General features: G+C 32.7%; 1 protein-coding gene across 4 annotated transcripts; it reads right to left on the reverse strand.

The window, feature by feature from the left end:
* LOC127728248 (neuronal acetylcholine receptor subunit non-alpha-2-like) lies at nt 1-23,873 on the reverse strand. Of its 4 annotated transcripts, none has more exons than XM_052235521.1 (7): nt 23,714-23,873; nt 20,497-20,645; nt 13,359-13,403; nt 11,812-11,918; nt 9,022-9,252; nt 3,830-4,146; nt 1-2,834 (listed from the first exon to the last, which is right to left on the reverse strand). In XM_052235521.1, exons 1-7 carry the CDS (start codon nt 23,748-23,750, stop codon nt 2,431-2,433), a joined length of 1,290 nt encoding a protein of 429 aa, XP_052091481.1. In that variant the 5' UTR covers nt 23,751-23,873; the 3' UTR covers nt 1-2,430. The 4 variants fall into 4 exon arrangements, with proteins under 4 accessions (XP_052091481.1, XP_052091480.1, XP_052091482.1 ...); XM_052235520.1 differs by lacking the exon at nt 23,714-23,873 and adding an exon at nt 22,679-22,732; XM_052235523.1 differs by lacking the exon at nt 23,714-23,873 and adding an exon at nt 22,679-22,732 and having other exon boundaries at nt 2,694-2,834; nt 3,830-3,895.

A 23,873-nucleotide genomic window follows, 5' to 3' on the forward strand; every position in this document is an offset into this window, starting at 1 on the left:
TTTTTTTTTTTTTTTTTTTTTTTTTTATTTTTCATTATGAAAAGGGTGAAATTACATAATACAGTATAAGACACAAATTATAAAAATTAAGTAATACATGTAAGATTTAATAAGTTATAAATGCTTGATAAATGAATTAGGTATTGACAATTCACTTGGAAACTCAACATATACCCCAACGACACTTACCAAAGAGGAAATTATGGATAATCATAGGTCTGTTCTATGTTTCTTTGGAATCTGGATCTTCCATCACTATATTGGATACAAACAACGTTATATTGCTGGGTCTTCCAAGTGATCCACGAAACCTCTTTCTAAATTATTAACATCAATGTTATCAGCAATCAAAGCCGGGCTTCAAAGTTATTGTGAAACTACCTATTCTAGAGGTGGTGTGAATCAGATGTGGATACTAAAAAATTCCAAAGATCTTTTAGAGTACATACAATCTAAGACACTTTCATCTTGCAATAGTATTAAAACAATTGACTTTTCTACACTTTACACAAGTATTCCCCATTCCAAACTAAAAGACAAATTGAAAGACTTGTTCATGCTTTGTTTCATAAAAAAGAATGGCCGACGTAGATACAAGTATCTTGTCTTATGGAGAGATAAATCCTACTTTGTAAAAAATCACACTGATTCAAACAAAAAAATTCTCTGAAACTGATATTATCAAGATGCTTAATTTCTTGATTGACAACATATTTGTTACGGTCGGACGATGTGTCTTTCAACAAACAATCGGCATTCCCATAGGAACCAACTGTGCCCCTGTTCTCGCGACTTGTTCCTTTATTCATATGAGGCTGACTTCATACAGGAACTTCTTAGGAAGACAGGAAAGAAGTTATCCTTTAACTTCACTTTCTGCTATATAGATGATGTTCTCGCACTAAATAATTCAAAATTGGTGACTAATTTGAACGCATCTATCCCATCGAACATTAGATACAGAATACAACTGATACAGTTAAGTATGTCTCATATCTTGACTTACGTCTAGAAATTAACAATGAGGGTCGGTTCAAAACTAAGCTTTACGACAAAAGATATGATTTCAGCTTCCCAATTGTGAACTTTCCATTTCTATGTAGCAACATTCGAGCAGCGCCTGCTTACGGAGTATATATCTCCCAGTTAATACAATATTCCAGGGCTTGTATTTCCTATCATGATTTCTTTGATAGAAGGTTGCTGCTCACAAGGAAGCTATTAAACCAAGAGTTCCAGCAGGTGAAGTTGCTTGACCGTTATGTAATATCCGTTTCACAGATGCTAACGGATATGTTCCAAATGTCGTAACTACAATCCCGTCCCCTTTTCCCAGAATGTGACCTACCAAATTAGACTTATTACCGGATTTGTACTAACATGAGCAAAACGACGGGTGCTACATGTGGAGCAGGATCTGCTTACCCTTCCGGAGCACCTGAGATCACCCCCAGTTTTTGGTGGAGTTTGTGTTGCACATTCTTTAGTTTTCTATGTTGTGTTTTATGTAATATTGTTTGTCTGTTGGTTTTTTGGCTTTTTAGCCATGGCGTCGTCCGTTTATTTTCAACTTATGAGTTTGAATTTCCCTTTGGTAGCTTTCACCTTTCTTTTATAAAGATATTAGAAAGTACATTGCAATTGATTTGGTTAATCAAATGCTGCTTCTAACAATTGCAACTTCTGATCTCTTTTTAACTTTTTGTGCAGGGGTTAAAAACAGACAGAATATTTCTCTTTACTTATCCAATATTTCAAATATTCTATCCCACCATATTTTGTGAGCAATATGTTCTTATGTCTTCAGTTGTATATATAGTATTTAAAAAGCCACACAATATTATTAACTGTTTTACTGTTTATAAAATCCTCAGACACACCTAAAATTACGTATTTTGCGCTAAAAGGCAAGAAAATGCCATAAATTCTAATCCAGTATATCATGGATAGCCAAAAATGTGAAAAATGTTATTGCTAAGATCTGAACAAAAAGTACATAGTTCAGTTTCTTTTAATTTGCATTTAAATAAAAATGAATTACATGATGGAATTCTATGACTTTTTTCCATTCATTACGGGAAGATAAAACCAATACTTGATTATCTTCCTAAAATAATTAATGAAAAAATGTTTACAGTATTTTGGTTCTTTTTTTAACTTTATCTACCAATTTACTTTCAATAGTGTCCAGAAGTTTCATTAAATGTATTATTATTACTGAACACTGATTATTTTTGTGCATAACCAACCTACATGAAATAAAATGAATTATTAGTGAGGAACAACGTATGCTTAATAACAATAAATGCATGTATAAGGAGTTCCAAAATAAAACACAGATTGTCATATTTGTATCGAAAAAGAGTATATATGTACATATTTATCTGCGTTGAAGTTAAACACAACAGAGTGAAATGAGATATCTGTACTCTATGAAATAATTCCTCCTACTATGACGATCGACATTAGAACAACAGTACAAAGGGCAGTTATTGTCGATAAAAGAATGAAGAAGAACCAATCCATTACGGCAGCTATTTCGGTCCAAGCAAAAAGATAATCCTCTGGAAAATCTTCGTTGTTCTTTTGATAATCAATATCTACATAAGCTTCAGAGGGATCTGTATTTGGTCCAACTTTTCCATTTGCATTCTTCTTTCCGCGGCTGCAACAACAACCCCTCCAGCATGATAAGGGAATACACATCTTTAGCATCAGAACATTTATTCTTTGTGGGACAGGAATATTAGGGCTTCTATGATGCACTCTAATTACCAGAACAGTCAGGATAACACACAATACACCAAGTACCAGGGTCATGGCCAAATATACAGCTGAAAAAATAAACTATTAACTCAGTTATCCTACCTATATCGACTACAAGGCGGAGGATATTAGTAAGACTTAGAATTGGTTGAAAATGCTTTGGGTTTATATACAATATGTAAATTGATATTCAGTAAAATTGTTTACTTTCTCATGTGTAGATTTCATAACCTCTCAAACATACGTGAATTTGATGCTAGAAGCTATCTTCATTTGTTTTTGTAATGTTTAAGCTTGTTATTTCAACTTTGGAGCATGAAAGGTGATGACGGGGTGGACCAGGGGACGTGGGTTTTGACCCCCGCCCTGTTAGTTTTACAAAATTGTGCTCGAGTACATTTTCCTAACTTTTTATTGCCTGGTCCCCTTTTGAAAATCCAGATCCTATTAAATTTCAAAACAAATTATCAGTATTCTGTTCATATCAAGGGCAACTGACATCATGAAAATAAATATAATAGAGTTATTGCCTGGATACCATGACTACAATATATTTCTTGAGATTCCATTTTCATACAAACAAATCCAAATCACATCTTTTTTCAATTCTACATAATTTATTACCACTTTTTTAGACATGGGGCGATTTGGAGCTTGACATTATGTGCAGATATTTGTTCAGATTTCAATTGTGTTTTTGTGTGCCTTTCGGTTGCTGTCACATTCACATATACCACACATCTCCTTTTATTCACATGAAACATCACAACGAACGTTCGTGTTAGTGCGGTTTAAATATTGATAACACACAAGCTATCTTGTCTGTTGATATCTCGACTTCAGCATGAAATGATTTGATCTGATATTCATTTGTGTAAAGACTTTTTAAACGTTTACTGACTGTATTATTTACTATGGAGTCCTGTCATACATCATATATGCTGTACGATTTACGCTAAACAAACTGCAAAGCATGCATGCAAAGCCAGTGTAAAGATTACTTTTATCTGGTTTAGTTAACGTATACAGATGTGCACTATTTTGTCCTATTACGAATACTTACAAAGGTATGATATGCTCTTAGACGATGATGGCATACTGTCTTGAACTAGTGTTAGTAGCACTGCTTCTGCAAGAAGAACCGTTAAAGTATATCCGACCTTTTCACCGCTGTCAACAGGAAGAATAAATACTAATATGCTGAGCACAGACGTTGCTAATATTGGCAAGATAGTGGATGAAATATAATGTGACGGATTACGTTTAATAATAATTGTAAAGTCAATGACGGAATATGATCTTTCAGTACCACCAGGCTTTACTTCTGTGAAATTTCTTGTCTCAACCTTGCTCGATTCGATAGTCCATTCCCCATTTGTCCTAAAAAAAGAATCAAATAGATATACTGCGTTCTGCACTTCATATAATTTGCGTTACAATAAATTGTATCGAAGCCTATTTCTTGATAAGTTGCAATTCAATGCCACAGGCGCTTGGGTGCAGGATTCGGATGATATTTATTCATTGTTTGCACATTTTTTTTAATCTTTATACCACAGATGAAAAAATTTTAAAAAAAGTATAATATCAATACTAACTTTGTTGAGTTTTAAGCAATTACAAATAGCTGGAAAAGTAAGATAGTTTGTAGTTCTAAATTGGACAATATTGAAAATAAATAGGTAATTAAAGTAAAGGAAACAACCAAAATCCTGTAAATTGTTTTATGAATAATTTTTGGAAGATAATTAAGTATTGGCTTTATCTTCCCGTAATAAATGGGAAATAGATTTGTCTTACTTATTTTCGGATAAAATCAACTCTGGTACATTCAATATAGAAATTATACACATTTGACAACATAATTGGAGTTTTTAACTTTAAAAAAACAAACAACTCAAGATCTTTCAGTTAGTTTTACAACTATAAACTACAGGAAAAACATTTCAGATACAACTACTATTATTTATCGATAATTAAAAATATACTGCTTTTCAGAGACGATAACTATTGGTCTTTCTTATTTTGTTGTATGAAAGTACATAATGGACAAAATGAATGGACACGATTTATTTATTTATGGACTTTTATATCGACGTAAAACTTCCTTGCTCTTTACAAATTTTGAAATAAGAATGAAATGTATTCTTATAGTGCCTTTGTCGGAATGGAAATTAGTTTTATAAGCATGCTTACATGCAAACATGCAAATATATTTAAACCCGCCATATTCTGTATCAGCCTGTTCCATGTCGGGAGTCTGTAATTCAGTAGTTGTCTTTTGTTGCTGTATATCATATTTGTTTTTCTTTTATTGTTTTGCACATACATCAGGCCTTAGTTTTCTCTTTTGAATTGCCTTACACACGATGGGTGTCGCATCTGGAGCAGGGTCTGCTTACCCTTCCTGAGCACCTGAGATCACACCCAGTTTTTGGTTGGGTTCGTGTTGCTCAGTCTTTAGTTTTCTATGTTGTGTTTTGTATAATGTTGTTTGTCTTTTTATAATTTTTTTGTTTTTCTGCCATGGTATCGTCTGTTTGTTTCGATTAGATTGAATATCCCTTTGGTATTTTTCGCCTGTCTTCTGTCTTTTGTGTCCTTTCATAGTTTGCTATGCGGAATGGGTTTTAATCATTGTTGAAGGCCATACGGTGACCTATAGTTGCTAACCTTCTACGTCATTTGGTCTATGGTGGAGAGTTGTCTCATTGGGAATCATACCACATCTTCTTATAATCATATTTTTCATTTTCAGTCGAATATAAAATATATTATTTGGGTAATTTAGAGTCCATAATTGCCGTTGTTTTTTGTCCTTTTCAACCACAAACACTTCAATGAGAAATAATTATATTCAATTAATTTTTTCAGCTTATTTGAAACCAACCGTTTGGAAAAAATTTGATTACTGGTATTTGTAACAATAAAACGTATCAGAAAATTGGTATTTCGAGTGACGCATTACAGCTAATTTCTGTTTGTATAAGTTCTAAAGACAATATGAAAAGTAAAATTATAAAGAGTATGTGCTTCACTCAATAGGCGGTAAATCAGTTTATGAAAACTAAAATGTAATTTCAACCGTTTGAATGAACTGAATTGGATTGAAATTAATTTTGTTCTAGTTGTCTGACAATAGACCGGTATAGTTTTCAAACACTTCATGGGTAATAATCACTCAGCGCGACAGGGCCGACAAAAACAGACGTGTTTCACAGTTTAAAAATGTTATCTTGCTTGCTTGCTATATTTCATATATTATGATTTCAGTAGAATTTATAAATTACTGACTATATTTTATCGACATGATATTATGTATCATAATGTGCAATTGCACTCAGAAAACGGCACTGTCCTGTAGGTATTCAATTTGAAACTTTAGTTTAGTTTTTATTAGCCTTTTCGAGGTCATGGTAATGTGTATAGAGTTGTGTAGTCTATGGGCGTTAGTAATTGTAGAAGAATTACGTTGAATGTATAGTAAACGGGCTATTTCATAGATTTTGCAAACAACTTTGGATTGTTGAACAATAACTGAAATCGAAAAAAAAAATCATGCATTTGTCTTATTTGTTTTATTTTTCTGACATGTTTCTAAATCAATCCTTTCAAAAGAGATGCATATTTGTTGAAGTGAAAGCCCATAAAATCGGCTAAAATTTTCTATACTTTAACATTGTTACATTGATAAAATAAATCCTCAAGAGTCTCAATATAACTGTTATTTTCAATACATAAGTGACATTTTCCGTTTGACATATGCATTATTTGAAGTCTTTTTCGGTATATATTCTACTATATAGATATAAGAAGATGTGGTATGAGTGCCAATGAGACAACTCTCCATCCAAGTAAAAAGTAAACCATTATAGGTCAAAGTACGGCCCTCAACACGGAGCCTTGGCTCACACCGAACAGCAAGCTATAAAGGGCCCCAAAAATGACTAGTGTAAAACCATTCAAACAGGAAAACCAATGGTCTAATCTATATAAAAAACGAGAAACGAGAAACACTTATGAACCACATCAACAAACGACAACCACTGAACATCAGGATCCTGACTTAGGACAAGTGCAAACAAATATGTATACATTTCAATTGAAATTCTTTTACTGTTCTATCAATATCCATTTTACTGAGATTTAGCCAACTTTTTTCCTAATTCATGTACTCTATACAAATTTTTCAATTTAGTTTGACACTTAGGGGTTTCAGTTCTGTTTATGGTTGATTGAAGATATTTTAATGTCAAATCTTTAATTTTAACTAGAACAAACCCGTGTCATCACGAGTCCATGACTGAATTAAAGTATCTAATTAAGTCATGCTGATTATAAGATGCACGGTTTTCTCTGCTTTCAAAATTTTTCTGTTTGAACCCGTCGACCTGGAACTTAATAATTATTGGTAACATTAATTATTTGGAAAACAAAATGGCCTGGAATGGTGTCAACAACATTGTCCCATATTATTTATATATAAAGTTGAATTCTTTGATTCGGCGTTTTTACGTTATGCCGGCTAACAAATTGAAAACTGTACCTACGCCTTATTTTACGTCTGTATTTTTAGTATTCGTACTGTCACCTTATAAAGTCATGCTGATAAAAATACTACAACCGGAAACAATATGACAATGAGTAATGACGTGGTTTAGGTGTGATTATGACCCGTGTATATAGAAAATCCCAAATACACCGTTTGGTGGTGCGCCTGACAGATGCGGAATGTACAGATTAGGTAATAGTTAACAGGTGACATATACTATTGGTATCGGATTCGACCCGAAACTTGTTAATTTTTGGAAATATTAATTATGTGGAAAACAAAAGGGTGTAATTTTTAATCAACACCATTGTCCTATATTAGTTATAAATAAAGTTGAATTCTTTGATTCGTCGTTTTTACCCCATGCCGGCTGACAAATTGGACTTCGTTATTTTAGTATTATAGATGATTTTGTTATCTGGATTAAGAAATTCAAACTTTTCAGAAATTTTTATTTTGTGACTTTTTACAGTGCGTTGAACATCGTTATAAAGTGCTTGAACATCCTTGGAAAGTGCGTCGAATATCATTGAAAAACGTCCTTAAATCTATCTCCAATTACCGATGCATAATTTTTCTTTACAACTGATATGTTGTTTATACATAAATTTCCACTTTAGTGTTAAATAACAATAAGGTCACCGACTTCGTTTTTCCGGTATATATCACTGAAAGTGGTGTTCGAAGTGAAAATATACCACAAAAAGTCGAAATAAGCGTAAAAGCATCGCGTTGTGAGCCGTAAAACGTCGATTTTTATGTTTTTCAAAGCAAACTTGGCAACAGATTGGTTAATACACCAAAAATGAAGTAGGTGACCCTATGATTATTTGATATCAATCAAACGAAAATGTATGTATCAACAACGTTTACGTATCTCTTTTTAAGAAAAATCTCTGCATTTGTAATTGGAGATTTGATGATTTTGAGACAAATCTTGGAACGTTTCTTTCCGATTGTATGTGCCTTCTATACAATTTTAGCTATTTTGAAGGAATTATTCATTAGTAATATTACAGAAACTAAAAAAGATAAATCGATTACTTTCGATTTTCAGTTATAGCTCAACGAGCCAAGGTTGTATTCAAAATTTTAAAATAATCTGTGACATAGCTCATTTACTGTACTTTGCTTGAGTCATAAATAAATGTTCAAATATCTAAAACGGTTAATGTACGGGATATGTTTTAGTATAAACACCGTTATAATTGATACAGTCATATACAGTCATCAACAATACGGGAATATAGATGCTTATTAAAATCGCTAGCACATAAGGTTTTGAATACTACATAGTTTTTAACATATCTATGAGTGCTTCTTTTAACTAATAAAAAATAATACTCCATAAGACGTTTTTTTCTAGTAAAAAGTCTGTTCTACATTCTTCAGATTGTGTGTTTTACGAACTTGGTACGTCATATGACGACTAATATGACTAAAACGTACAGGTCAACTTTTCACCAGACTATACAAACCAAAAAATGCACAATTTACAACATGCAAGGTGAAATGGAAAAGTTTTTCCACCCGTCATATAAAGTAACACTTTAAAGCTGCTTGACAGCGTTATCTAGAGGGTCTAATTAAAAACATAATGTTAAGTAATATAAGGGTTATTTCTTTAGTTATTGGAAGAAATGGGTCCAGCTATCAAATTTGATTAAGTAACCACCAATGCATAATTAAAAGTAGAAACAAACCTCATTTCTTCATATTGTACTGTTTCGTACAAAGCTGTAACAACTAACTCATTAACACTATAAGCCCAACTGGTCAGCTCAACCAAACATGATTGTTTATCAAACGGGAAGAACTGGATGTCGATGTCACAATGTACAACGAAAATTCTTGGTAGCTCCCATTCAACTAAACCGGTGTTTTCTACTCGAAACTGGAGATATTGGTCATTCAAGATGGAAACATCGGCCAGACTGAAAAAATACAGAAATGAAATAAATAGGATTCCCATCATGAAAGGTGTTTTTTTAATGAAAAACTGAATTTACTAGTAATAATTTTTGATAAGATGAAAATAACTTATTTTGTTTTCGTAATTGAAAACATGGTGTTTTTAGAATCACATTTACGCGTCTTTTACAAGGAAATACGATAAACATTTAAACATTACATGTTGTATTCCGTTGTGGTACAATTGTAAAATGCTGTCAGAAGTCTAATGATATGGGTAATGCCCGTTATCATATGTAAACTTGTAAACAAATACTGATGGGTGTAGTCACAATCTGTCCATTATGTTTACACTTATTTAATTGGTTCATCCTACCACTGTTTACTGAACGTTACGGTTTTAAATCACTTTATAGCCAATTGTTCAAATGGTGATAGTTTAAAGAGATTCACCCCAACCTGGCCAGTGTATATGGACTTTATTTTAAAACATACTTTTTTTTTCTTAGAACGAACATTTTTTGACAGTCATTAACCTAGTTGTAATCCTGATCGGACGTCCCTTCTTTAGATGAGCTATCAGTATTGGATGACCAGATGACTCAAGCCTAGAAGTATTATATTTAGGTAATATAACACACACAACCCTCTAATAAAATCATTACAATACCAATAATGTAAAGGCAATCAAAAAATATCATAGATTGACAAAATGTAAAACATTTAAAAATAAAAAAAACAAAGGATTGATGTTTTGATACTAAAAACAATAACCAAAAAGCAAATATGGCACACAGCAACCAACGACAACCACTGATTACATATTCCTTGCTTTGGACAGGCACATAAAAAAGATAGGTTAAACATTTATGTGAGCACTCAATCCTCTACTTACCTGGACCATTGGTATAACAAAACAGCAACAGAACAACCTTTAAAAATCAATTGATATGGGGCCAGACTCATCACATCGATACTAAGTACCAAAAAAAATGACAACAAAAAACAAAAACTTACCTTAGATTACTCGCATTTACTGTAAGGTAGCTCAAAGCCTAGTTTCAACTACTGTATAGATGTAAAAACTCATAAAAAATACCAGGATTACAATTTGGTACGCTAAACACACGCTTTGTCTCCATCGGACTCATCAGTGGAAATAAGAAGATGTCGTATAATTGCCAATGAAACAAATACCCAACAGAGTCCTAATGACATCTATTAATGTTTTCCTCGACTAAAATGTCAATCTGGAAGCCTTTGAACGAATTTAGAATAAAGACGTTAGAAGCATGACCTTTTGCAATGTCATCATAAAAATTATAAGGATCGCCAGGATTCACATTTCTACTGTAAATAGTGTATAACTGTGTTCTTTGTGTTATCAAAATATGGAGTTAACACGTTTTGTACTGTTTGGTCATAAAAAATATTAGATAAGTTAATAAAATCAATGCCTCTGTTCATAGAGTTTATTTAAATAAAACGCCTTTTTTATCTTCAGTGTTATCAATATGGGGAGACAGCCTTCGGTAACAAAAATAACCTTGATGATACGTGTACAGTCATAGATTGGACGACTGAAAAACGATATTGCATCACACTCTAAAAATATTATATAATTTACTCTAATTTACATTTCACCCAGTCTGCTCAATAAGTGAGGCCTACCATTATTCTTAATTATAGATAAGAGATCCTTAAGTGTAAAATAGTTCGATGTGGAATTTGTATATTACGTTTAATACGTTTTACATTAAACCTATATTACGTTGGTTTTATCAACAATATGCATGATATCAATAGAGGAAATTTTAAGTAGTTTCCCTGTCCCATGATATTGTCATTTAGACCTAGAAAATATGTTTTATATAGTCTTATTGGACAGTAACTGTTTCGAGAGGCTAGAATATTATTAGATAAATATTGTTCTTGTGTTTGTCTAAGTGCAGGCAAAATCAAAACTTTGAACTTAAAGCAAAATACGGTATATGTCTAAACGTTTGGAAATTTGGTTTTTAAAGCATGTGGCTATTCATGTTTACTTTGACGACGTGGGTGTTGACCGTAACAAGTCTGCCCTTTGATTAATACTCATCATAGACACCAGGATAAAAAAAATGTGTACGCCAGAAGCGCGTTTCGTCTACAAAACACTCTCTCCAGTAAAATCAAATAACACAGCTCATGATATGAAGGTTGTTACGACTATACACAGGAAAAGTAGATTTATCATTTTAGTATATTGAAAGAAATGAAGTAGCTTTACTTTCAATAGAATTTTGAATTTTCTAGTGGTCCATAACAGCAGGTTTACAGCTTCAATATGTGTGCATTTCATGCAATTGCGTTAAAAACAGTGTAAGGAGCTGTTGACACAAAATCGCCGACCCGACCAACAGTACAAAACTTTATACTTAGTGCAACCCGACCAATAAAAAAGTCACCAGACCCACAAGAAACAGGACGGACCTTTGTTGTCGATTGACCAACATATGTTATGTGTGTCTCCAAGACATCCTCACGTATCCTTTCTTTTTTCGATTTTGCATGACAGACCAGAAAATGTTTTTAATACGTACGAATTGTCAACGAATAACTCTGGTTTCCATATCTCTGAATCGAACGCAAAATAAAATTCAGCATCATCCACTGCAGGGTCCCATACTAATCTTTCATCTTCCCACTCCTAAAAATTAGTGACATAAAATACTTGAAAAATAAGAAAATAAATGATTGTAATCTACTAAAACAACGGTACGTCAATTATACATTTGTACTGAAACTAAGCTTGAAACTTCCTCAGACAAGTTGACTATAGACGATAATGGTTGTTCTGATTAGGTCCTAAAAGTATAATAGTCTATACCGTTGCTGGCTAATATTATTTCAGACGTACATATAGTGCACACTGAATTGTACGTTTATGTATTACTATCGCTTGGTCGGCAACGCAAATTTCGAGTACTATTATTCATTTTTTGTGTGAGAAGGACATGCAAAACCTTAAACACAAAACCTGATAGAAGTTAGGGTATTAATTTTCAGATATCAATCAATTCGCTTTGATGTCAGGTGTCCATATAATATTTCTTTTTTTTTTCATCAGCTTTCCTGTTTTGACTTTGGGATTCTTATACAGAGGTAATTGGTCAAACAATTTAAAATATGCATATTTTAAGACAACCTTTAAAGATAACACTTATTCTATGCAGACTTTAATATACATAATGAGACGCTTTTAATATGTATAAATATATCTATACTACTAAAGTAACGAGGTCCAATTTGTTAGCCGGCATGACGTAAAAACGACGAATCAAAGAATTTAACTTTATATATAACTAATATAGGGGACAATGATGTTGATTAAAAATTACACCATTCCAGGTCCTTTTGTTTTCCACATAATTAATATTACCAAAAATAAACAAGTTCCGGGTCAAACCGATACCGATACCAATAGTATAAGTCACATGTATGTATGTTCTGTATCTCCCACCTTTAATAGGAGAACCACCATGGGTTATGGTGTAAAGGAGGACATTAAACACACTGTGTCGTTACAGATTTAATGTGAGCATTTGCCTATCCAGTTTCCAAGCCTGGCAGTAAGGCAGAAAGTTAATCTTCCGCAAAAACAATAAGTACAATGCAATAAAACATGCAGTTTCCGGTTGTAGTAAGAAAATCCGGACATGTTCAAACAGAAAGAAGATTTTGAAAGCAGAGAAAACTATGCACCTTTTAATCAGCATGATTTCATCAGATGACAATACAAATACTAAAAATCCAGGCTAAAAGTAAGGCGTAGGTACTTTAAGTCAGTCACGAACCCGTGATAACGCGGGTGTGTTCTAGTGGTTATATAAGTTGAAGGACTGCAATATAAAGAATATATATTTGAGGTCTAGAGTATATGGCAGTCCTTGTCAAATTTATTCATTCCTTTTTAGACTCGGTGTTATATAGAGCATGACATATTGTATCGACACCTGTCTGTTTGTTGACTTCCCTTGGTTGCTGTCTTCAATCTGTTCTCTATTCATTTTGTTATTGTTGCAATTTTGTGCTTTTGACTCTTTAAGGGTGTCGAATAATAATATGGTGCTTAAATATAAAGACGTACCATTGAAATCCATCCTGTTAATGACAACTGCAGATTTTTTATCTCCTGCAAATAGGCAATTTACAATGAATGAACATGAACATGAATGCAAAATACAAAAAAATCATAAGCCTGCTATCTTTGATGTGTTTTTACAACTACTAAGGTCGATGCCACTGATGGTTGACGTTTCGTCCCCGAGTTTATTACTAGCCCAATAGTCAGCACTTTCGCGTTGACATGAAATATAAAGTTAAGGAGATGTGATATGATTGCCAATGAGACAACTAGCCACCAAAGTTCAAATGAAGTGGGTGTTTGATATGCTCATTTTCTTAAAATTTACTGTATATAAAATGTTATTCGAAACACTTAAGATTTTTTACCCCAGGTACAGATTTACTTAGCCGTATTTTTCACAACTTTTCGGAATTTGTATTATTAAAGCTCTACAACTTCGTATTCAATTTGGCCTTCCAACTGTTGTAAAACGAGCACCACTGATGAGTCTTATGCAGACGAAACGCGCGTCTGTCGTACAAAATATAAGCTTGGTATATTTGATGAGTTGTTAGTTATTGACAGAGTGTTTTGGTTGTCTATAGTAATCCATTATTTTAGAGTTAAGTGTTTTTCCTAGCCTGGCTTTTATTGTATGTGTTTATGTACGTATTTAAACTAACATTTTACCACATTTGATCAGTATCTTGTTCTAAATATTCTAAAGAAGGATCAGTTTAGCCTACTAAGACAACAAATATGCTCAAATGTGTTTATTGCATTTTGGAAAATTTATGTACTTAAAAAATATTTCGGTGGCAGGTCCATTATATCAAAAGATTTATATAATTGGTTTCTACATATATAATACTGAACAGCATTTCATGCAATAGAACATGCATTAGATGCAAGTTAGAAGAAGGATGAGGGTTGAACGCTCACAAACATGTTTACAATGTACCATGCCATAACCTTTATTTGTCTGTCCCAAATCAGGAGCCTGCAATTCACTGGGGTTTTTTGGTCCATGTCCGTCTTATTTTTTTTTTCGTAAATTGTATTGTTATAAATTAGGGTGTTAGATTTCTCGTTTGAATTGTTTCACATTTTTCATGTCGGGGTATTTTATAGATGACTATACGGTATGGGTATTTTTTATTGTTGAAGGCCGTACGGTGACCTTTAAATGCTTATTTCTTCGTCCTTTGAACTCAGGTGGATAGTTGTCTCATTAGCAATCATACCATATCTCCTTATTTTTATATAAGTTGATTTGTTTTATTGCGATATGTGTAACTACAAATTTGCCGAAATTGTCAATCCGATGATTGTCTGCACTTCTGTGTTGACATGAATTTTCATTGATATGATGATTTTTTTTATATTAACTGTTTACAAAACTTTGAATTGTTCAAACCACTAAGGATTTTCTACCACTTGAATAGTTTACCTTAGCTGTATTTGGCAAACCCTTTCGGAATGTTGAGTCCTCAATGCTCTTCAACTTCGTGTTTTATTTGGTCGTTTAACTCTTTTAATTTGAGCGTCACTGATGAGTCGTTTGTAGACGAAACGCGCGTCTGGTGTACAAAACTATAAGCCTGGTATCTATGATGAGTTGTTTTTAGGGTCATATTTTTAAAAAAAAATTACTTTCCCGACAGTGTTTTTCTTACGTTCAACCCCTTATTTTTTTTAGAATATATTTTTTTTAATTAAAGTATTTCTCAATAGAGATTTCCAATAAAATGACATACGTACGTAACTCAACGTACGGACCTAATGGGACTGGTTATTGCCAACCATTGAATTTGATTAAATACGTCGCTCAAGTTTAAACAAAGCATTCCAAGACTTTTGAAATCAGAATTTTCGTCCAAATAAAATAATTGTATCATGATGAAAAATGATAGAAATCTTGCATTTTTATTTATCGCGTGGTTCTCCAGATTCCCGCCTTTATTTTCACTGACATAAGATCACGTATAAACACACGTATCCCTAGGGTACCTATCATAAGATTGATTTGAGTTATCTTTCATGGTTTTAATTATGACAATTATTTTTCAATACACTTTAATTTGCAGAAAAACGCTCCATTATTCTATATTTTACATGCTTATTTTTTCGTTATCCGATGTCTTTCTTTCTTTTTTTCTTTGTCTATCGTCTTATTATAATGGTTTTGGGTAAAGCATCTTTTAGAAGGATATTTTTCTGACAATTCCAGAAATATCGAAATCAGTACGTATTTGTCAGAACTTTAAAAAGAGTTGAAAATTGAGATAAAACTATCGCTTCCATTTAATTTCTAAACATTTTTCATTTATTATTAAATGCATTGATAAAAAATTCCCTAGCTATATAGGTTTATTTTAGAAAGTGTGCTCGATTGAGGATTGTTCTGTGTTGTTTTGTTTAACGGGAATGATATCGGAGTACAAATACAAGACATATCCAGGCAAAATATTTTACATCCCTTGAAGTAAATTAACTTATAGTATTTTATCCATTTTATTGGTAAACAATCTATAGGGGGTCACCGAGTTTGTTCTACTGCATAAATCATTAACGGGAATGTGTAAGGTAAGAAACATAGAACATCAGATGATAATATGATATTAGATGTGGATCCAGGATTTTGAAAGTGGGAACTAGGCAACGTCAGGAGTGGAACATGCCCCCTCCCCTTCAAATCCGTCTTAGGATGCGGTATGCAGTCAAAATAGCACGTTTTGTTTTTTTCTTTTCGATGTTGTATTCCCAATGCAGTGGAGAAGATGACTATTTTGCGCAACACTAAAATAAAAGTATTAACGGAATGTAGGGCCATATATATACGTGTTCGTTTCATATGTATTTTGCGTATGCATATTTAGGACGAGAAGTAAATATGAACCCGACTTTGTATTGTACCGCAGGAAGACATGTCACCCTACCCGGACACATGATTCGACTCCGGACCGACCAATCTTTGCTCTTACTCCTAAATATTGCATGATTGGCAGAGAGGCAGCCAATCTTTGATTTGAACCGGGCGAGGTCATTGACAAGACCTCCCAAACTCGAGCAGTGGTGTAGCTTCTAATGACGCAATGAGGCAACCGCCTCACCAGTTTTTTACCATTAGAAAAGAGAGATAAAGAGAAAATATTTTCCGTGTATTTCATAATATAGAGATCAGAGTGACGACGGTTCAAAACGTTGACTGCTTTACTCTTTACTCACTCATTCCTCATTATTAACATCTTGAAAAAAATATACTTCAAACTTTCTTTCACAAAATGAACAAGGTAGATGCAAATATCTTTTTGAAGAAACAGACAAAGTATACTTTGTAAAAAACTTATTCAAACAAGAGTTCATAACTGTGAAACTGACATGATGCTTGATTTTGTCTTGACAACGAACTTGTTACTTTGGGTGGACGTAGTTTTCACTTGTAGACACTTGGCATTCCTACATTGTTTGTAGTCCTCTTCCTACTGACATGTACCTTGGTTAATATAAGCAAGACTTTATAGTTCACCCAGTTATTATATTCCGTGCATTTTAACAAAAGCTAGACATATAAAGCTAAAAGACAAAGTAAACTTTAATATCCCAAAATCTGTACAAAAGCATTTTAAAGGTGATACATATAATTCTGTCAGTTCTTTTTGTTATGATCAGGACCTGTCTCTAATTGAATACTGAGAATTAAATTTTTAACCAGCAGTTTCATGAAATGTATTGATTAATGCGCCCTAGAAATATAAGTATTTCATGATAAAATTCCATAAATCTGGATTTTTCATAGACAGGATCTTTGTGCCAGTATGTGACCTATCAAGAGTATGGTCAGCATACCCCCCACCACTGGGGGTGGTTCCTTGTCGTTGCGGGTTGTACCAGTATGTACTATGTACTCTATACACGACTCTATTCAACAGTATAACATGCTTAAAAGAGTCGTCCGTTTGGTTGTCAGGGATGTATATATACACAGCCACGTCCAATAGGAATGGGGGCGTTCAATCAAATCTAGTGTGGGTGCGTACATTAGCTCTACACGGTACAGAAACAGGGATACATAGGGGTCCTGTTGCAAGCCAAAATGTCTGTCCCTATGCAACATGCTCTCTTTTTCCAGGTACAATTGAAATTTGTGCTGTTATCATGGTCGACCCAGTTTACATATCTATTGGATTGTTTTGTTTTACTTGTCCTGAATATGCATGCAGTTTTCGTCTCTTAATGTCCGGCAACAACAACAATCAATCAATAAAACCTATTTGAAATTATGATTTTTTTTTGCATTTGTAAATGCTGAAAACTGTTTTGCGATTCAGATTTTCAATTAACCGTCCACTCCCTGTTGACATTGACGTCTTTTAACCAAGTTGAGGCTTTGACTGCCAAGATTCAAATCATTCGCTTCACTAGAAATAGAATTCAAGTTACGCTACTGTCGATTGATTGAAAGTTGGTTGCTTAACGTACAGTGGCAAATATTTCATATAAATAAGAAGAGTGCCAATGAGACAACTCTCCATCCAAGTCACAATGTATAAAAAGTTAACAATTATAGGTCAAAGTACGGCCTTCAACACGGAGCCTTGGCTCACACCGAACAGCAAGCTATAAAGGGCCCCAAAATGACTAGTGTAAAACAATTCAAACAGGAAAACCAAAGGTATAATATATATAAAAAACGAAATGCATAGTTAACATTCAGAGAACGTGGCATTCTCTCTAAAAGAGGCATCGCATTTAACGTCCCTACTCAGACCGGACGTGACTGCGTACTTATACACCCCGCAGGGCCAAACGGATGCCCCACTTTGGCTATGGTTTTAATGTCGGGCGGAACAGGACCAATAGTGACCATATTTCTATTCCCCTGTCACCCTTGGGGCGCATCTGTCGAGGCGATCTCGCTACCACAAGACCAAAGAAGCGGTTATGAATATGGAAGATACATATACATGTACATGTGTAATAAAAACATTTGCAACAGAATGTGTGGCCGTAAGACACCGTGCACCTTCACATGGTCACATTTTCATGTTCAGTGAACCACTTAATCCGGGTCAAACTCTAATTTGGTATATAATTTTTAAGACGTTTTATATTTTGGACGGGACGGAAGAACGGACGGACGCACAGACCAGTTTATATGATATCGCCTTTCTATCAATATTATAAGTTGGTCATAAAACTAAAATGATCATCCTACTTAGCGAAACTCCAATCAAATATTCCGTACATGTCCGTTTTTCATACGTATTTGCATAAGTTAAACGCCAAACATTTATCAAAAACAATTTGTGAATGATGTTAAATTACGCATACGTTTGCACAGACTTGCATCATTACAACTAAAGACAAGAAGTTAAAAAGTAACTGATTTATTGAAGTGCAATCATTTTTTTGTCTTAAAGATGCATCCTCATTAATTCAATTTGATAACATTCTACGGAAAGGTGACTATAAGATAGATGCATCCGTGATCTGAATTTCTACCACTGAGTAAGTATCTTGAAATAGATCATAGAAGTATGCTAAAAAAAGAAGCAAGTCGTGTTCACCTTTTACATTGTGGCGTGTTTGAAACTCTTGTTTTAATCTTATAACTTATATATCAAAATGAAAATATCATCTAGCTTCAGATTCCATTATTTTTTTTTTTTTTCTAACTTTTAATTTGATTTATTAGCTTTAAGAATTCTCCGTTTGAGAAATAAATATATGGGTCAAGTGAAATGACGAAGTAATGATCGGTGCATTTGATTACCGGTAACTGAATTTATTATTCCCTTAAAAGGTTGTTGTCAATAAAGTCATCCCGAATTTGATAACAAAATATGTAAAGAATTAAAATAGCAGATTGTGCTAATTTTTAAATAGCATCCATTTCAACAAAGTATGTGTATTCAACGAGCCAAAAAATCATGTAGTATATGCTCCCCTCCGTCATCCTTCAATGCAATAGGCCGATATATGGTCAGATAGGTTGGTTATGTCGAGTAATGTCATTTTATTGGAAATCTCTAATATGACAATACAGAACTTTCAAAGTACAACGATTTTGTTTTGATTTTTTTTTTTCAATTCGATCAAATTTAGCCGACAACCGTTTAATTTATAGGGGTTTCATGAAGTGGAGAACTTTTCTCGGAAGGAATACTAATTTTCACTAGTTGCTAGGCAGGCTTACTTATTTCACAAAAATATGTATGATTTTGCACACTATAAATCCTGCATTTTGTTAGGCAGAATGTTCATTTTCATTTTGTTTTGAGCGATAAATTCTCTCTTATTTCTTTCTGTCTCTACAATTTCAGCTATTTTTATAATTAAATTAACAGAGAGTGATGACGTCAGCTATTAATACCATGCAATTTACAAATAATCTTTTATTTCGTAGCATTTTAAATATGAACGTGTAATTCCTTTATTCCATCATCTTAAAGGGGCATTAGCTACGAGATATGAAAAAAAAATAGAATATGATTTTTTTTTGGTCAATCATTAATGAAAGTGAAATGGTGAAATAATAATTCGCTTTTAGCAGCCAGGTTTGTCCAATTTGGTCAAAATAAGCTAAGAAACACTGCTGGTGAATTATTCACTTGCAAGTGAATAATTCTACCTCATTAAATCCGTATACATGTGACCCTTAGCTAGAGATTTGTTACGTACAAACTATGCGTGTTCAGCTATTAAAAGGAAAATAATCATAATGTCAACATTGAAAGTGAAACAAGGGTAAACCATTTGGTTGACTTATTCGATCCACAAAATTTCATTCTTATAGAGGTAAAAACGATGATTCACATATTTTTTAACCTTTAATATGAAATCAAATAGAAAAATCCAATTGCACGTGTTCGCTATTTATTTATTTCTATATTTTTGTTGATATCGGGTTATATGACCGTCGGCAGTCTTCGGTGGTCACCTAGATGACGTCTAGACTAAAATACACACGACATGCTGGTGCATATTATCGAGTCCGTGCATCGTAAATTGTTTATTTTAAACTTTTTATAATTTGGATATTCCTTATAGTATATAATAAATCAAATATGAGAATTTGAATCAAATTGGTGAACATGAATTTGACAGCTTTAAGTTATCAAATAAATTCAAACATTTCAGGGGTAATGATAATTACCAAAAAGTTGATTGTGAGCAAGTGAAGTCCTATCTGCAGGTTGACAGTCTCGTCTGGTCTAACAAGGCGGTCGTAGCCGGCAGCTTTAACGGTTTTTGTTCTAGCGCTACCCTCACCATCTGAAGTCCAGCTATTAGCTTGGTGCAAAACTTTAGAGAAAATAAAGAACGGATGTAAACATTTTTAAAAAGTTGATTTCTATTGACAATTTCAGTTGTGAGATTTAACGGTACTACTATGTTTCCTTACATTGACGTCTTGTATAAAGGCCATACAATTCTCACTAGATACTGTCGATTTATTTGATTTCATAATATAAAGATACTTGTGTATGTGGTCATGTATTCAAAACTTTAGATGAATTTAAAGATACGATTCAAGAGTGTGCGTTCGTTTTTACATTATGTACACTGGGTTCATTAAACCATTCATAAACTATACATACGTAAATTGGTCTATGAGTGCAATTACTAGCAAGCTGCATTGGATCAATTAATTCTGCATTTTAAAAGGTGAACAGATTTTAAAATTCCATTATTAGAAAGACATAAGGACAATTTTCCATTAAAATATTTCACGCAATGGCCATTTACAAAAATTTCTCCAATCTAAATAAATTCACAGTATGGCAGCTTCATATGTTTACTTTCAGGTTTTAACAACATATTAAGTATTTCTGTATATGTACCTCAATTGTATATGCCGTAAAATTGTTAAAAAATTGACAGTTTGGTATACATTGGCAACTTTTTATTAAATGTCACAAAAATGTCTCTCAGGTACAAATAAATTGCTGCTGGGTAAGTAATTTTATCGGAGAAAATTTTTACTTAAATATGATTGCGTTATTGCATCAAAATTTTCTTCAACAACAAGTTTTCTAGCTAATTTGTTCAAGGAATAGTGTATAGCATGGAACAACTTAGTGACTTATGGATAAGTGTTAATTGTATGAAGTCTTTATTTGTGTATTATGTGTAGTTAAATATATATAATGTGCATCACACTCTTGAAATTTATTCCAGTATGTTTTAGCAATTTTTAGTTTTCGACCTTGTGTCCCTACCTTTTAAAGGGAATGATTACGATTAAGACTGAATTTTATTTTATTTGATATTTATTTTGAGGGTCCTTTTGGTCATATCGTTTTTCATGTGTTTCAGTTCATTTATATGATCCATGTCTTTAAATATTTGGCTTTGAGCGTCCCTGGTGAAGCTTATTCCAGAAAAGCGCGCTGAACGCAGCAAATTTATAAATTGTTATTTTATTTTTTATTTTATTTTTTTTCAACGTAGAACAAATTGAACATATCCGTGTATATGATAAATGAATACAGATATTTTTTGGAATAAATGTACTGATTAAAGATAGAATCATTTCTCATTCATAAAAGGATAAGAGCTGCTTCATATTTGATAAAAAAAAATCGTTACACAATAACCCTAACAATAATGTCATTATGTGAGAATTTTAACTGAAATAATCCTTAGTAAACATGAATTTTCTCTATGTGTATTTTAGTGCCAAAAAGGCTTTTGTCACATTTGATATCTTCTAGCAGTACACTTTTTCCTGCCTTCTATAAAATAGAAAAAGCAGCCATAATAATTGTAAGGATTTTTTAAGATTGATGGAATTAACATTAAATATGACATTCAAGTTTTTTAGCATTTAAAACTTAGATTGGAAATTTACATTAACTTACATAATGTTACTTTTACTGCGACCTAAATCTAATTAGAAAAAAGTAAAATTACAAAAGAAATCCTTTAGTTTGTCCTTTTATGCGTAGTGTATATCTCTTATATGTGTATGGACAATACTTTACAGCTTAAGGGATCAGCATACAATTTTCAACTACAGACAGATGTCATATATGATGCCTTTTAGGGAGGGAAATTTTCAATCTTCTCATTAGAAATTGACAGATTCCAAGGAGAATGGTCATTGGTAGCTAAGACAATCTTGTTCTGTCTGATATGTGTGCCAGTGGATGACGTCACTTGTTGACTAATCAACAGGATGAACATTATCTCCAAATTGAGTAACAATTCAGGAGCTTTCTATTTTCATATGGAGACAGCGTATCTATTTCTGCTGTAGTATTATCGACAGTGTAAATATTATGTTTAAAAAAAAAAATATTATTTACAAATTTATTGGAAGTAATCTATCTTACCATTGAAAAGAAAAAATAACATCCACTGGGGTGTAATCATTTTTGACATTTAAACATATAGACAATACTAATTGTATTTAATACCAATTATTTTGTTTATTTTCAGATTTGATCAGCACAAAAGAACAATAAAGGCAGAAAAAGATTAGATATGCACAGATAACTTTTCACTTTTGTAAAAAAAAAATATTTAATTAAAGAGTAACTAGATTAAAAGGAAATTGATCATTTGTAAAATAAACATGATTTTATAATGGACATAAAGGACTTTTTGTCACGATTTTAAAGGGTCGCCTTTTTTTTGAAGATACATGATATCATATTTATTCTTTGATAAGGAAAACAATGTTAATAGAATGATATAATTGTGTCCCACGAGAACAATAGGGTTGTCAATAGCTATAATATTGTTTAAATATTCGGCTTTCGTTGTTTACATGCATGATAGCTTACTTTTATTTGAATATTTCAGACATCTGTATCAGTTGCAAATTTCTCTCCAGATAGCTACAATAACTGACGACTTCAAAAGAATTTCAGGAAAAAAACAGAAGCCTCTTCTGTTTTTTTCCTGAAATTCTTTTGAAGTCGTCAGTTATTGTCCAGAATCTTATTTAAAATAAATCAATTAATGTTCAATTATGCAAATAAAATTGTTCATGTCAACAAGACAACAATATAAAATGTTGATTGAAGTATTTGCAACAATTTTCGAAAGACAACTATATGATTATAATTTACAAAGGAATGAAATATTAGAGATGAACCATCGGATTCAACATAAATCAAGAAACAAACATATTGCCTGTACCAAAGGTAATTGTTTAGGCATATTTTAAGGATGTACAATTATATCTAATCAGTAAATATTAGCGGAATGGCAAACATTGGGAAGAATTTCAAATTGTAAATTTGCATTTATAAATTCATCCTAGTATTTGTGAATTTCTGTTATTTTTCGTATTTGTACAAGGTACCCCATGTATACTATATATGGTATGTACGACCCTAAACAAACAAATAAGGATAACTTACCACAGAAGAAAACAGCTATAATCATCGATGGAAACATCTGTGACAGACATATAATTCAGTCCTTGTTATTTATCTGTTATTTGGTTAAAGTTTTACACTTATTTATTAATCTTATTTTCCATCGAATGTTTTGAAAAAAGATATTATAATTGTCCTTTCA

Source organism: Mytilus californianus, unplaced genomic scaffold, assembly GCF_021869535.1.
Source record: "Mytilus californianus isolate M0D057914Y unplaced genomic scaffold, xbMytCali1.0.p SCAF_2, whole genome shotgun sequence".
Classification (NCBI taxonomy): domain Eukaryota; kingdom Metazoa; phylum Mollusca; class Bivalvia; order Mytilida; family Mytilidae; genus Mytilus; species Mytilus californianus.